General features: G+C 39.8%; 1 protein-coding gene across 3 annotated transcripts in view; it reads left to right on the top strand.

Moving 5' to 3' along the window:
• The window catches only part of VPS41 (VPS41 subunit of HOPS complex), a 193,136-nt gene that overhangs the window by 97,616 nt on the left and 78,656 nt on the right, over positions 1-16,864 (top strand). For all 3 annotated transcript variants that reach the window (XM_032643131.1, XM_032643133.1, XM_032643132.1), the window contains one exon: positions 631-696. In XM_032643131.1, coding sequence (XP_032499022.1) covers positions 631-696 — 66 coding nt within the window. The remainder of the gene's footprint in view (positions 1-630; positions 697-16,864) is intronic.

The following is a 16,864-nucleotide window of genomic DNA, read 5'->3' as shown; positions in this document are numbered from 1 at the left end:
GATGGAGCAGCCTTGAGAGCAACCTTTCTGAAGGGTTGGGAGGAGATCGTGGAGAGCGGATGAGAAGCAGGGGGCCGGGAACTGAGGCTGGAGGTGAAAGGGAACGGCCTGGATGCTGCGCTCCGGAACTCCTGGGTCCTGCCGCTCTGCTGTCTTTCTGCTGTTAGGGCGCAGATGTAATTGTGCTAAGTGTCTGAGGCTGCATCGCCAGCCCTGTTCCACGGGGTGCTCTCAGTCACTGGAAGGCGTCTGGACAAGGAGATAGTTGGGTTCTTTCTCTGGGTTTCTTCTATGAAATGTATTCAGTTACACACATTTGTGACGTCTCGCTGCCTCTACTGACTGCCTTGGCTGTCTCTAAAGAGGGGTGCCCACTCAGAGGGTCCCACTCAGCCAGAAACGACAACTGTTCATGCTCATCTTTTAGCTTTGACCCAGCTTCGTAGAAGAAACCTTTTCACACCAGAGCAAAACTCATCCTCGGTGCAGAATATTACCTGCATAGATTACTTCCTACCAGGATACCGGGTTGATTTTTAGATCATGCTGCCGGTAACGTACAAAGGGCTTTCATTCTGTGCTGGAGCTGTGACTCCTAAACCACTGTTGGGGGTCCTTATTCCCTTGCAGATCATCGCCGTGCATCCGCATTTCGTGAGATCCAGCTGCAAGCAGTTTGTGACCGGAGGGAAGAAGGTAAGCGCTGCGTGTTGACCGTCACATGCCGTCTTTGAGGGGGTTCTGTTTGCTCCTTAATTTATCTTTAGTATTTTTAATGTCTGCCTCTTTGTGCAGAGAAAATTCGCGAAAGCACATGTAGTGAAATCAGGAGACCATCACCTCCTGGGGGAGGTGTGGCCTCAGTGCTTCTCACTGACATTCCTTTGGAGTAGATGTAGGGCAAAAACAGAGATGTTACTCCAGCTACCACCTAGTGCTTTGAAATATTGTCCCTTCCACAAAGAAGAAGTAGCATTTAACAGTAACAAAAGAGCAAGGAAACTAGTGTTTTTTCCCGTTGTAGAAAATCTCCTGCAGGCCTTGAGACAGTTTTAGAACAATTACGGCTCTTTGTTACTGACATGTTCCTGGCATTTATTATCTTAGTGCTATTTAAAAAATAAGAGAGTAAAATAATCCTTCTGTACATTTACATGTTTGTAGATAAATTCTAAAATTAAAGACTCTGCTTATAGAATAAGTTCATTTTTCTATTCTTATTCACCAGGGATCTTTTTAGAAACCATTTTTATAATAAAATGCTACCACTGTCCTGGAACTCTGAGTGTTATTTCATATTCAGTTTGGGGATCAGTGGAGAGAAGGCTCTGTGCGGTATTTCTATAGCAAGGTATAGGTATGGAATGGCTGCTTTGAGGCTCAGCTACCAAATGATTTGGAATGTTCTGTAGTAGTTATCTGTCTTTTTCCCTTGGTCTGCAGCTTCACAGAATGATAGGGCATTCATAGAATGTCTATAGAATTAATCAGCGGGAATTACAGATTTAAACTAACTTTCTCTATCTTAGACCTGCAGCTAATTCACTCCTGAAAGAAATAGCTACCTTACTTGTCTTTGTTGGCCTCAGGAAAGAGTAACTGAAATTCCTCTTGTTAAAGTATTTCTTTACCAAGCACTTTTCTAGTTAGGGAATTTTATGTGAGATAGAGCATGAATTCACTTAGCTGTTGTCGACTGAAAAAAACCTGCACAACGTGAGAGCTGTGAGTTAAGTTTTATCTGGGGCAAAATGAGGACTATAGCCCGGGAGATAACATTTCCGATAGCTCTGAGGAACTGCTCCAAAGAGGTAGGGGGAAGGTCAGGATATATGTGATTTTGGTGAAGGGGGAGTACATGCAGTCAAGTACACATTTTTTGCACATATTTTTCTACTAGTCTCATGAAGGTTTCTGCTAGTCACAAGGAGCAGACGTCACCATGAAGGATTTTAGTGTTTTTCTAGATATGAGGAGATGCAAGAATTGGGCTCATAAAATTGGCTCCTGAAAATATCTAACTATCTGAAGACCTGTTCTGCCAGGTTTTTTTTGTTTTTTTTTTTTTTCCCCAGAGCACAGAGTGCCTGATTGCTGATCTCCACCCTGAACTCCTTTCCGAGGGTGTTGAAGCAGCTGCTGGGGCTCATAATTTAATCCTTGTAGAGGGAAATAACCAGTGCCAATTTGTAGGTGACAGTATAATTTAAACCCAGGCATTTTTATTTAAAACTCAGTGGGGATAAAGAATGCTGAGTCACTGTGTTTTTTTGTTTAAGTGGCCTAAAACAACAAACTTCCATTATCTCACAGGTCAGAAATTAAAGAGTGACTTTCCTGTATGGCTCTGGCTCAGGGTCTCTTGTGAGATTTCAGTCTATTTTTTGCCCAGGGCTGCACTCATTTGAAGGCTTGACTGGGGCTGGAGTATCTGCTTTCTAAAAGCTCTGTTGCCTTCTTAAGAGCAATCCCTCATAAAATGTTGATAACTTAAAATATTGATAAATCACTTTGGTTGAAGTACTTCCCTAGTGGGGATGCAGTTTTGAGTTCTAGCTCTCCAATTTCAGAAGTTAGAGATTTTACAGTTGTCCCCTATTTTTTGAAGGTATTGGTATGAAAGAACATATTAGAGATAATATGAGTGATGTCCAAGTGGACTCATACTTTGGGATTTTCCTGTGTTGGTGTGTGTTCTTAATAATCAGCTTGTTGGTGGAGGTTAACAATTGCTTTTATACTGTGAAGGATACCTATAGTCTGATGTAGTTTGCCACAGTAGTTTTGCTACATGAATGTCTTGTCAACCTGCAGGATGCCTGGGTTAACTGTGTCAATTTCATGTTCTTCGTCCTTCTACTTAGCATTTGACATCATTTACAGACATCTGTAGGAAGGACCTTGTGAATGTAGCTGTTTGGGCCAAAGCTTGTCGAGTAGATACATGAGCAATTATATGGACGACAGAGTAGTGTGGGCAAGGTCATATAGAGAGAAGTTGGAATTTATACAAAGACTACGTTGTGAATAGCAGTAAAATAAGTAGAAGTCACTGAATGCTGAACAGGCAAGAACATCAGAGATTTGGTTCATCTTTTTGGTTATCACTGACTGCTTGACAAGTTTTTCTGTGTTCACTGTTCTAAGAGACAGCATTGTCTTTTCTCCTTTCTTCCTATTCACTTCTCCAGAAATGCACGGGTAGACATTTCTTCCCAAGCACAAAAAGATGTTTAATTATGTGTATATAACTTAAAAACAGTTCAGGTCATCTGGTGAAAAAGTTAAAAAAGAATGATATTGTTAGAATTTCTGGATTAAAATCATTTAAAAGAAAAACCACACACCAAAGGGTTAGTATATTGTATAAAGGACTTCGGATATTGAGCTTGATAAAAGTATATGTGTGATATTTTGAAGTGAAGAACCAGAGGAGTCCACAGGTCAATGCAAATGATATTGTCATCTCTTTTAGATTTTTAAATATATTTATTGATATGTAATTTGCATACCATAAAGTTCACCAGTTTAAAGTGTACAACTCAGGGACTTCCTTGCCGGTCCTGTGGTTGAGACTCCACGCTTTCACTGCGGGGGGCGCAGGTTCCATCCCTGGTCAGGGAACTAAGATGCCGCATGCTGCGTGGCACAGCCAAAAAAACTAGAGTGTACAATTCAGTGGATCTTAGCATATTTACAGAGTTGTGCAGCCATCACCATAATCTAATTTTAGAGCATTGTCATCATCCCAACCTCGTCCCCATTAGCAGTTACTCCACATTCCCCTTCCCCCACTTCCCAGCCCCAAGCTACCACTAATGTATTTCACTTCTCTATAAATTTGCCTGTTCTGGATATTTCATATAAATTCTGGGTATTTCATGTAAATGGAATCATACAATAAGTACGTGGCCTTTGTGTCTGACTTCTTTCATTAGTGTTCTAGGTACATCCATGTTGTAGCATGTATCAGTACTTCATTCCTTTTTATGGCCAAATTACATTTCATCGTATGGATATATCATATTTTATTTAGCAATATTTAATTATGATTTATTATTTAAATATTTTATTTAAATATTTATCAGTTGATGGACATTTAGGTTGTTTCCACCTTTTGACTATTATGAATAATGCTGTGAACAGTACTCAAAACATGGAAGCAACCTAAATGTTCATCAAGAGATGAAGGGATAAAGAAGATATGGTACATATCTATACAATGGAATATTACTCAGCCATAAAAAAGAATGAAGTAATGCCATTTGCAGCAACATGGGTGGATGTAGAGATTATCATACTAAGTGAAGTAAGCCAGACAGAGATCATTATAATATAGCTTATATGTAGAATCTAAGAAAATGATACAAATGAACTTATTTACAAAATAGAAATAGACCCACAGACATAGAAAACAAACTTATGGTTACCAAAAGGGAAAGGAGAGGGGGAGGGATAAGTCAGGAGTTAGGGATTAACATATACACACTACTATATATAAAATGGATAACCAACAAGGACCTACTGTATAGCACAGGGAACTCGACTCAGTATTTTATAATAACCTATAAGGGAAAAGAATCTGAAAAAGAATAGATAAATATATATGTATAACTGAATCACTTTGCTGTACACCTACTTCAGTTAAAAATATAATAAAATTAAAGGCCATTATAATTTTTCCTACTTATGTTAAAGGCTTAAGAAACATTGGCATGTAAATGTGCCCTCTATTCAGGGACTTGTGACATACAAACTATTCACTGATTTCTCTGGATTCATTAAAGTTTATTGTGTAAATATGTATTTAGCGAGTAGTAAAAATTAGTGTTTAATCAATAAACTAGAGTGACTTCTTTGTACAGGGTTAAATAGCCAGAGATTTCCAAAACATGCACCAGCTTGGTGTGCTTTGCAGAAATCTCCGGAGAGATTTCTTCCTTCTGTATGTGTATGGTATGTACTTTTAAAGATCACTTCCACTGCATGGTTTTTGGCATTTGCGTGTTTTGTTTGTTTTAAAATAGATTTATTTAGTTGAAGGTATTTCAGGAAATATTTCTGATTTCATTAAGGAATGCACCTTTGATTTTAAAAATTAAGAGAAAGGCTTTTTGGAAGGTGACATTAAGAAACAGATACTATTGTGAAAAGATTCTTTTCTCTTTTAGGGTGTTAGCAAATTTTTAGGAGGACCTCATTTTTTTTCTCCTTATAACTGAGTTATGGCATTTTGTTCCTTTGATAAATGAGAAGAACAAAGACTGTGTTGGCCCAATCGCAACTCTGATCATTTAACTGCAATTTTCAGCCAGCACGCCATAAACTAAGCAGAACTAGTTTGAAGAGTCCAACATTTAGCAAATGGTGATAACCTTGCAATAATCATACATTGCAGATATCAAGACCTCCCTGTTTAGAGTAGATGGCAGATCATATAGGGGGAAAAAGAACAAAGACAAATAGCATGTAACTGAGAGGTAATGACCTTCTGCCTTTAAGAAAAATTTAATCTTAAAAAAAATTGGAGCAAAGACTAGCCAAATGAAGGTGTAATGTGGAATAAAGGCATTCTTAAGGCATTCTTAACCCTTAAGAACACTGATCTTACTTAGACTGACAGCTAAATGCATCTAGGAATTGTATGCCAACTTCTGTAGACAATGATGAAAGCAGCGCAGCGACCACAGAAGCGGAATAGGAAAGATGGATGTCCTACAGTGACATATTCATGATGTCATTTCATAAGAAAATTCAACAGAGATGTCTAATTTAATATTTTAGTTGATTTGATTTGATGAGAAATTTTGATTCCTGGAAAAACATTTCTTTAAAAGTAATCAGAACATACATTTCAGAATAGTTCCATAAAATAGCCATGCAGCAGAAAAAACAAACTGCAGTTTGACACATTTGTTGATATTTCCTTTTTAAGGTTCTAGCTTCTTAGGTCTTTAGAGAGAGCTCCTTATCCACCCAGGACTAGGGAAGAGGAGGCAATAGTTCTGTGTGGCATAAACTTTTATTTTAGGTTTTCAAGGTAACTTCTTAGTAGTTGAATGCCATAACTGGATTTATGGACTCCAGTGCTTGACACATGAGCATAAAAAGCTTATTCTTGGGCTTCCCTGGTGGCGCAGTGGTTGAGAGTCCGCCTGCCGATGCAGGGAACGCGGGTTCGTGCCGTGGTCCGGGAAGATCCCACATACCGTGGAGCGGCTGGGCCCGTGAGCCATGGCCGCTGAGCCTGCGCATCCGGAGGCTGTGCTCCGCAACGGGAGAGGCCACAGCAGTGAGAGGCCCGCGTACCGCAAAAAAAAAAAAAAAAGCTTATTCTTAATTCTGTTTTGTTTCCATGTTGAAAAAAAGAAAAGGAAAAGCACATCTCTTAAGAGTGCCATTGGAGAGAGCTTTAAAACATGAGAATCGATGGATTTTTTTTTTTTTTAAGTGTAACCTCCTTGTGTAGCAAGAATTAGAACGCATGAACATAGCAATGAGGTTATCTCTTGGAGAAGTAAGTCTGCAAAGCAGATCTTGTCTGGGTTTGTTTTTTTTTTTAATTAACTTTCTCTGTCAGCAGATAAACTTGAGCTCCCTACAACCTTTACCTTTGAACTCTGAAATGCACTTCATAATAACTGATTCTCCTCCTTTGACAAATTATTAAATTTTCGTGATGCAGTTTGCAGCAGAGTTCATTTCTCGAAACGAGGGAGTCAGCTGTTTGGCATTGTGGTGGGCCAGGTCCCCTCATTCTAGCCGCAGGGACAGCTTGCTTTGTAAGCTGGAAAACATCAGTCAGCAAACGAGGTAAGGACCTGTGTGCATAAAATGAGAAAAAGCGCTTCACTGTTTGGGGCTGAAGGCTTATGGCAAATTTTACCTGAAGGACAGAAGTAGAAGCATCAGCTAGCTTCTCAGTGTCCGAGAATGATTGGCAAAAAACAAATTGCATCTTGGATTCTTTTTGGAAAAGGATGCCATGGAGCAGCTTTTTGTAATAATGCGAATCTTTTTAGAATTTAGACAGCCCAGCGAACTACTATGACCACTAAGTGTGAAACGTAGAGGTGCTTCCTTATATGTTTGCTTGTCTCCTGGTCAGATGGAAAATGGGCTTTTTGGGGTCACAAAGGATTTTTTAATTAAAAAAAGTTTTAAATTAATTATTTTTTTTAAGTTTTGGCTGCGTTGGGTCTTCGTTGCTGTGCACGGGCTTTCTCTAGTTGCGGCGAGCGGGGGCTACTCTTTGTTGTGGTGTGCGGGATTCTCATTGCGGTGGCTTCTCTCTTGTTGTGGAGCATGGGCTCTAGGCGCACGGGCTTCAGTAATTGCAGCACGCCAGTTCAGTAGTTGCGGCACGCGGGCCCTAGAGTGTGCGGGCTTCAGTAGTTGTGGCGTGTGGGCTCAGTAGTTGTGGCGCATGGGCTTAGTTGCTCCACGGCATGTGAGATCTTCCCGGACCAGGGATTGAACCCGTGTCCCCTGCATTGGCAGGCAGATTCCTAACCACTGTGCCACCAGGGAAGTCCCTTAATTTATTGATGTATAGTTGATTTACAATGTATTAATTTCTGCTCTACAACAAAGTGATTCAGTTATATATATTCTTTTTCATTCTGGTTTATCCACAGGATATTGAATATAGTTCCCTGTGCTATACGTTAGGACCTTGTTGTTTTTCCTCAAAAAGGGTTTGACATCAGTTATGCCGCCCAGTCCGCTGACGAGTGGATCTTCAGAATACTTCTGCAGGCGATCAGATGCTTGATCTTAGGCAGTTTTCTACATGCAAACTTTTCTTACACATTACTTCCCAGGCAACCACCAAATTTATGTCCTAGTGGTTGTATGTAGAACCATTGTAAAGAAACACTTTCATTTCTTCTAGGCACTGTGTTATAAATTGTGGTTCCATTCCTAGAAGTTCATCTCATGCTGTATACATACCAAAACTGATTAAAAACCACCAACTAATAGGAAGTAAAGCACAATGTAACCTTTACAAATGTTTCTTAGGAATGTAAAGCCAAGTTGTAAAATAGCCATATTGTAAAAGTATATTTTGGTGGGTTTTTCTCTCTGTGCTGTACTGGTTGAAGCTAAAAATTGAAATCTAGGTCTTAAAATAGAAATCATTTTCAGTGTCAGAAACAGGCATTGTTCCTTGCTTTCAAAGTTAAGTTCATTTGTCTCAAACATCAGTTGCTTTTCTGATGTTGATATGTAGAGCTCCCAACATCCTGGAGATGGATCCATGGCAACTGCATTTTCTTCAGTAATCCCCCTTGTTTCATTGCCATCAAAAGGCTGGTGAGAACAGAAACCTTTTTGCTTTAATGAGTTCAACTAACTTTTCCATGTGTGATATTTCCATATTGTTTGTGGCTTCCCCCTGGACTCTGATGATAAGCTTACCACCTGTCTTCCTAGAGCAGTCAAACCAGCCTTTGCTCCTTGCTGAAAATATCTTCCTTTGCATGTTGAGAATGCTGTGGCTGTCCTTAAGTACTTGGAATAGTTATTTCCTCTGCAAGAATCATTGTTTGGTTTAGTATGCTCATTGTTTCCTTGTGGGGTTTAGTACCAATGGACTGTCATTAACACTGGGAAGCCCCTCTCTTTCTCTCTCTCTCTCTCTCTTTTTTTTTCTTTGCGGTACGCGGGCCTCTCACTGTTGTGGCCTCTCCCGTTGCGGAACACAGGCTCCGGACGCGCAGGCCCAGCGGCCATGGCTCACGGGCCCAGCCGCTCTGCGGCACGTGGGATCCTCCCGGACCGGGGCACGAACCCGTGTCCCCTGCATCGGCAGGCGGACTCTCAACCACTGCGCCACCAGGGAAGCCCCTCTCTCTTTTTTAAAATAAGGCTGTAGAGCACAGGGAACTATATTCATCATCCTGTAATAACATATAATGAAAAACAATATGAAAAAGTATATGTGTGTGTATGTGCATATATATATATATATATATATATATATAACTGAATCACTTTGCTGTACACCTGAAACTAACACAGCATTGTAAATCAACTCTACTGCAATTAAAAAATAACATAAAATTTTAAAAAAGATAAGGCTATATAAATAATTGTCATTAACCTTGAGAGGTGTTTCCCTTCCCCCCCCCCTTTTTTTAAGACAAGGTTCTATAGCAAGGGGTCACAGTTACTGCAATTATAAGTTGGTGTCACCAGTACAGACTACACCACAGTCATTACACAGGGCTATTTGACGTGAATAGTTCTGCCTCTTGAGCACAGCTCGGTTAGAGGGTCCACATAAGGTGCTGTGAGCATGTAGAATCTGTTTTCAGGAATGGTCCGTTTCCAAAAGGAGATAGGAGGAATGCTGCTGGTGGAAAGCAGTTAGCCCATAAGACCGTTAGTCAGAATGATGATTTGGTGGGAAAATGAGTATTCCCAGTCTTTTGAGAGGAAAAAATATGTGTATGTATATATGTATGTATATAGCACTGTTGGGGTAATTTTGCAGTCCTTTGTCTTTAAGCATTTGGGGCTTTTCTCCCCCGCAATCGTTTGTTTGATCCCTCTCAGTTTTCTAATTCATTTTCAGCCAGTATTCCTTTTTGATGGTTGTAACAGTGCAAATTTGAACAAAATCAACATCTAAAGGTGGTGAATTAGCTGTGTCAGTGCCCTGCGGCCAAAGATCTCCGGAACACACCCACCAGGCATGAGGAAGAGGGTGTGCTAGAAAGAGGGCGTTACAGGTTTTGGGCTGATGAAAGATGGTTTGGGGAGGGTTTAAGGAAGCAGAACTTTGCTCTGGATCGGGTGCTGTCAGGAAGCAAGAGTAATTCCACCACTGGGTATCTTAATACATCATATCTAGAAGGAGGACAGACCAAATGAAGGCTAACGACATGTTGATAAAGAAGCAGCAGTCTCTCCTTTTAGCCAGGATAGGGAGGTGTCTGGTCATTTATGTGGCTTGGAAAACATTGATATCCTGTCAGTGTTCAGATATGATTATGGAGTAGTCCTGGTTTTGTCCTCATCTCATGGTCACGGGGCCCTGTCTGATGTCGGTGTTCTGTGACATTTTTTATATTCACCCGGAGAACACGAATGGCAGGCCAGTTCCTGCATGCCAGCTTTTCTCTTTCTTCGTTGTGACAAATAAAATGCCCAACATTTGCTAGATGACTTCTGTTGAGGTACTTTATGAAAATATATGTATGGTCTGATTTCGTTTTTTTGGTAGAAATATAAATGTCTGGTGTAGCAATTTCTTGGAAAGCTGTATACCAAATTATTAACAATATTAATAATATTAACATATATTAACAATAGAACAATAGTGTTCTTTCTGGCCTTCATTGGCTTTTATTTTCTGCTTTTTTCTTTTTTGGTAGAAAACATGCCTTTTATAATAATAAAAAGCAATAATAAAAGAATGTATAAAGTAATCCCAACTATTTTTGTTGTTTTCAACTTAGCATTGTAAATCATATGAAATTCCCTACATTATTGAAGTCTAATCTTAGCTCAGATGTTCTTTAATGGTTACATAATATTCCATCCTGTGGGTCTATTTACTTTTCTTAATCATTCTCATATTATTGGACCATTGGGTTGTATCCAGCTTGGGGTTAGCATAAATCATGCTATAATGAAGCTAGAAGTCTTTTGTCTGTGTTTCTGAATGTTTTCCTAGCACTACGATTAGAATTACTGGGTCAAAGATTATGATTATCTTTTAGGCTTTGGATACATAACTGCCAAGTAAAGGTACATTCCAGAAAACATACTGATTTACACCATCTGTGTTAGAGGACCCGTTTCACCGTATCAGCCTGCCAATTTGATATACATAGAAAGAGATTCCAATGTGCTGTTTTGTAACTTCTTTGAATTATTAGTGATTTTGAGCATTTTTATTTACTAGTCACTTAGATCTCTTCCTTTGTGATTTCTGTGGTTGTAGTATTAGCTCGGGGCAGCTTTTAATATTACCATAGAAGCCAGGACAATTGACGACTGTCCGTTTGATATTTATTGTCAGTTTGAGCACAAATTATTGCTGCTTACTGAATAGCCTGCAGCCTTTTCTCCAATTTTAGCTAAACCTGGAATAATTATTCTTGTTCTAGGGAGGCATTATATAGGAGTCATAATGAGGCTTTAGAGTAGATGCTGAACCATGTACAAAGAGGACGAATATATTCTACTCCATAGATGTGAGTCTGCCCCCAAACCATCTGTCCTGCTGCTTCCTTGGAGGCTCTCAAAGACGAGCCACGGTGCCCAGTTAAAGTCAGGTTCATTTCACTTGGTTTCTTCTGTAGGCAGTGTCCTAATCTGTACTTTTCCCCTTTTGCTTCACTTTGTTGTTTTTTTTTTTTTTTACTTAAAGTATAGTTGATTTACAATATTGTGTTAGTTTCAGGTGTACAGCACAGCGATTCCATTATATATATATGTATATATGTGTGTGTGTACATATTCTTTTTCAGATTCTTTTCCCTTATAGGTTCTTACAAAATATTGAGTATAGTTCCCTGTGTTATAGAGTAGGTCCTTGCTGGTTCCCTTTTGCTTTACTTTGCATTGAGTGAAGTGCTTGTTCAGATCCGTAAAGCTGTATGTTCAGGTGACTCTTTCTCTTATTCAAGACTTAGCAGTTTTGTGTTTCTTTTTCATAACCTCGCTGTGCAAAGATCTCCCCGAGTCGTCGACGATTGAGATTATGCGTAGCTAAAATTAGAGATATTTGTTCATCTCACAGAACATTAATTCGTTTCATCACCCAGTGGATGGCTTTTGTGTTTTCTCTACTCTTAGCGGGGCAAGGGGTCCAGCCTTGAAGCCAGCCCCAGGAAACAGACCCTCAGACAGCTGCAAACTGAAAAACAGACCCAAGGTGTTTGACATGAGCAACCAGCTCTATTAAGTCTGCAGGACCCACCTGGAAGGTTTTCTGTTTGCTTGCTTGTTTGTTTTGTTTTTAGTGGTAAAACTATTGTTTAAATGCCCCATTCATTTCTGGAATCCCATTTACAATTGTGAGTTGCATATGAAGAAATTGCAGGTTGCTAGTTTGAATAGGAGTCTGCCTCACATGCTGGCTACAGTTGACTGCTAAACCCATACAGATGGGCAAGTAGTTATATAGATCTGTATCTCTCTGTCATTGCTGGTTTTTTTGTCTTTGTGTGGGGTTTTTTGTTTTTGTTTTTAATATAAAGGGACTGCTCCTAAGTGGCATATCTTATGTTTAACTTCTTTGGTTCACCTTGAACCCACAGCTTGTAATTCTTGGTCACTAAATTGACTGTTACCTTACGTTGATAACGGTGTTTTCTTAAATTTCAAAGCACATTTCTGGCTACATAGTTTTCACAGGAATAGTTAACTTCAAGGATTTGTCCAAAACTTGTGTGTGTTTTAGTTGTGTTTATTCAGGTATTGCTTGGAAGCAAATAGCCTCTGAGGTGGCCTCTGGAAATCCATCTGTGTACAGAGACTTTCTCTGGTAGCAGTATCTGGCCTGTGTTTAACTGCTTTTAAACGTGTTAACTCACCTTTTGGGAAAGGGGATGCAGGAAATAACCACCGAATTGAAAGCAGTAATATATGTGGGAAATCCCTGTTTTCTTCCTACATGTTTTAAGTTCTCTCTCAGTGGTGTTTAGAAAGGCTGTGTGTTTTAAACTTTGGTACTGAGCCAAAGCAGGAAGCAGGACAAAGGTGTTCTCTGCTCTGTGGGGTTCTTCTCGGTCACTTCTGTCTCCATCAAGATTCAAGACTCCTATCTGCTGTCAGCAGCCAGCTACCACCCCAGGTCTTCTCCATGCTCACTAATTTTTTTTTTTACTTGCCCTCTTGACTTTTTCCATTTTATCCCTAATCTCTTCCAATCTTGGATTTTAAAATCCTTCTGTGATAAGTCCTCCCCATCATTATGCCCTGTGTCTATTTTTACTGGGATAGCCTTATTTGGCTTTTTTTTTTTTTTTTTTTTTTTTTTTGCAGTACTACGGGCCTCTCACTGTTGTGGCCTCTCCCGTTGCGGAGCACAGGCTCCGGACGCGCATACTCAGCGGCCATGGCTCACGGGCCCAGCCGCTCCGCGGCATGTGGGATCCTCCCAGACCGGGGCACGAACCCGCGTCCCCTGCATCGGCAGGCGGACTCTCAACCACTGAGCCACCAGGGAAGCCCTTATTTGGTATGTTTTAACTTGCTGGGTTTTGCTTTTCTTTCCCTATTTCTCTGTTTTATTATCTCACACTCCAGCATCTTCTCTGATTAAGCATTTTGTCTTTTGTAGTGTCTGTTTTCTCCAAGCCTCTCGATCCTTCCTGGTGGAACACCCTTGCCCATGGGCTTATTAGACCCCAGACTCAGAGCAAGCAGTGATGCTGGTGTTTAGGGAGCCTGAAGGACTCAAATGATTTATATACTTGGAAGATCACAAAGTGATTAAAAAAGGGCCAGTCACCCTCCCTTTCCTCCATGAGGGAAGAATGGTGATGGGTAATGACAGGCGTTAGGCTACCAGAACTGGCAGCTTTATTACAGCCCAATAGGAATCATGCCCATGTGTGGGAGATGCTGGGATGTGGTGCAGGAAAGTTCTAGATAGATTTATCAGCACAAAACATAGGAGAATAAAGTATATTGCTGAGGATCTGAGGGCTCCTATTGAAATATAAGTACTGAGAGTGCTGACTGCCAGAATGTGGATTTATGGGAAATAAAGCCCTCACATACTTTCTCCAACAAAAAAATAGACCTCTTGGAAACAGTTTTTCCTCTCTATGTACTTAGCTCCCGTTGAGCTTAAATTGCTCTCAGTATTGTGATAATGACAACTCAGTATTACAGGATATGGAAGATGAACCAAATAAATTAACCAGCTGCTTTTAAGGGTAGTTCACCCAATGGCTTCCCCTCTAAAATGCTTTGTAGAAGATTTGTGCTCAGTAGGTCTCTAGGCAGTTTTATGGCTGCAAGAAAGAAATGGATTTTATTAAATGTCAGTGAAATACAGGCAGATAGTTTTGTGGTAGTTAAATTAGCGTAGAATGTGTGTAAGAAAAGCAGATTCTCTCGTCTTAACTTGACGAAACAGAGCTTTCTTTGGCGTTCCTGCCAGATAGTGTGTTTCTGCCTGAAATGCCCATAGATTTGGATGGAAAAATCCTGACCCCTCCTGTCTGAAACTGTATGTCTTACAGAATGTTATCCATCAAATCCTGTATGTACAGCATGGTTGTACTTGAAGAGTTTCAAAGGACAGTAATGGGAATAATTCCATAATTACAAGCTGACGTTTAAGGTTTTATACTATGTGTGGATTAGGAAATAGGACTTATAAGTAAAGAATTAGGTGAATTGGGAGTTTGGGATTGACACGTCCCAATACTCTATTTAAAGTAGATAACCAACAAGGACCGACTGTATAGCACGGGGAGCTCTGCTCAATGTTCTGTAATAACCTAAATGGGAAAAGACTTTGAAAAAGAATAGATACACATGTATGTATAACTGAATCACTTTGCTGTATACCTGAAATTAACACAACATTGTTCATCAACTATGCTCCAATATGAAATAAAAATTAAAAAAAAAAAGAATTAAGTGGAGTGGAGAGGGAAGGCAGAAATAAATGCTTCAAGGGGTCAGGCAGGTAACATAGAGCAGAGAGGCAGGCCGGGTGAGGGGACGGCCAGGAGAAGTGGGCCCTGTGACAGTCCAGAGAGCCCTGGAGCAGGCAGTCAAACCCATTCCAGGGATCACTGATCAGGCCAAATGAGAGGCCAGTGGACATCCCTGAAATCAGGGGGCTGCAGTTAAGGGAGGACTCACCTTCAAAGGACTTTTCGACTTTTTGACAAGTTGTACACAAATTATATCCTCTGGCGTTGAGCAAAGGGAAAGAGACCAGCATTTCAGGAGTAGGACATAGAGTCAGAATAAATGTGCCCTTTCTCAAGGTACAGATGTTTTCCTTGGATGAGTCAGTCTCAGGGTCCTTTTCCTGTAGAGTTTTGAGATTAGGGCAGATGCCAATGTGTCTGACATACTGTAGGGACCTTACTAACTAAAGATGGGCCGAGTAACTGGAGGATTTGGGAATCACACAGCTCTTCCTGTAGCAAATACATTGTGTGTATGGACCACAAAGGAAAGAATAAGACTTGCAGACCTAGGAAAGCCTACTCAGTATCTAATATTTGTTATTCCTGTGTGTCTAGCAAAGTACGTATAAGATGTGGTTTCTCTCCCTGATGGATTTGCAGTCTGCTAGGAAGAGGAGAAGAAAATACATGATCTCAGTGAACTAGATATAAAATGGTGCTAACGATCGCATGACTCAGAACCAGCATGACCGTAAGACGTATGTAGAACCAAGAAATCAGGGGGAAGTTATTTTGACATACGGAAGAATTCTCCGAAATGATGGTCCTGTCTAATATATTTAAGGCTGTTTGTTCAGTTTTCAAATACAAACTTATATAAAATTTATATAAAAATTTATATAAAATATAAATCTCTTAGTTTTCAAATATAAAGTGATGAAACTACCGCTGTTTGAAAGACATGGGGAAAATAACATGAATCGTGTCTAAAATCGTAATGGAAATTAGTTAAAATTTATTTCATTTACAGAAGCTAGGATATTAGCTGCCCCCCACCTCCTGTTTTTGAGTACCCATCAGTGGCACAGAATGGGTACCACTGATGCCACCGTCCAAATTATAAAAATAAGGGACAAGCTCCTTTGCTCCTTTGATTTGTGTCAGAGCAGGTTACACAAGGTTTATTGTAATAGAACTCTGAAAACTCAGACTGAATTCAGCATTCTCTCCTTTTCTTCCCGCCCTCTGCTGGAAGCTTCCCTTGGAGCTAGAGCAGGAGACAAAGGAGGCCGGCGGCCTCAGCTTCATCCTATAACTGAAAGCACACTGATCACAGCAGAAAGGATAGAGTGGAGTGAGTTTGATTTGAATTGGAATTACAACAGGACTTTATTAACAATTTTCTAAAGTTAAATGTTTTATTTAAAAAATAGGTGCAGTTTATGTGAATTAATTCTAACACATGGTCAGGATGCTGCAACCATTCCTTCAAGTTCCAGTGAACTTTTTGATATTGTTTTGTTTCAAATATTCCCCTAAATTATCCTGACTGTACAAATTAGAGAATGGATTTTCATCCGCAAGTTAACATTATAAAAAATAATTCACATGTGCCATGCAGAATAATTATAAAATAGAAATAATATAAAATCGCCTGTCACCTCTTTCTGGAATTAATTATGATTACTTTGTAATGTGTCTTTCAGATTTTAACATATGGATACACATTCATATTTTATTTAAAAGTCATCATATTTAATCCTGTTTTGCAATCTGCTTTTGTATTTACTATGCCCTGAACCTCTTTTTCTGTTAATAAGAGTCCATATATAAAATCATTTAGAAATGATTGTATACTCTTCAGCTGTGTAGCTCTACTACATTTTACTCAGTCTATTTCTGGCCATTATAAATAACTTTACATAACTCTTTGCTCACTTATCCGATCACTTGTTAGCATAAATTTCTAGGCTAGGACTTCCTGGGGACATTTTTTAAAGCTTTGAGCCCATAATGCTAAAGGATCCTTCAGAAAGATTGTGGGTCCTACATACACACACACGTACACACACAGACAGCCATGTCCCTTGCCCCAGTGTCTGACCTTATCATTTTGGTTCATCTTTGTCAGTTTTTTTCTTTCCTTTTTCCTTCACCTGTCAATTCTGAGACCACTGCTATACTGTTTGGGGTGTCAATTTCATATAATGTTTTACTGTCTGGCAGGGCACATCCACAGGCCCACCCCC

The sequence above is a fragment of the Phocoena sinus genome, chromosome 9 (genome assembly GCF_008692025.1).
Source record: "Phocoena sinus isolate mPhoSin1 chromosome 9, mPhoSin1.pri, whole genome shotgun sequence".
Taxonomy (NCBI): domain Eukaryota; kingdom Metazoa; phylum Chordata; class Mammalia; order Artiodactyla; family Phocoenidae; genus Phocoena; species Phocoena sinus.
Note: the sequence above shows the minus strand (reverse complement) of the source record. Positions and strands in the feature narration are given on the sequence as shown.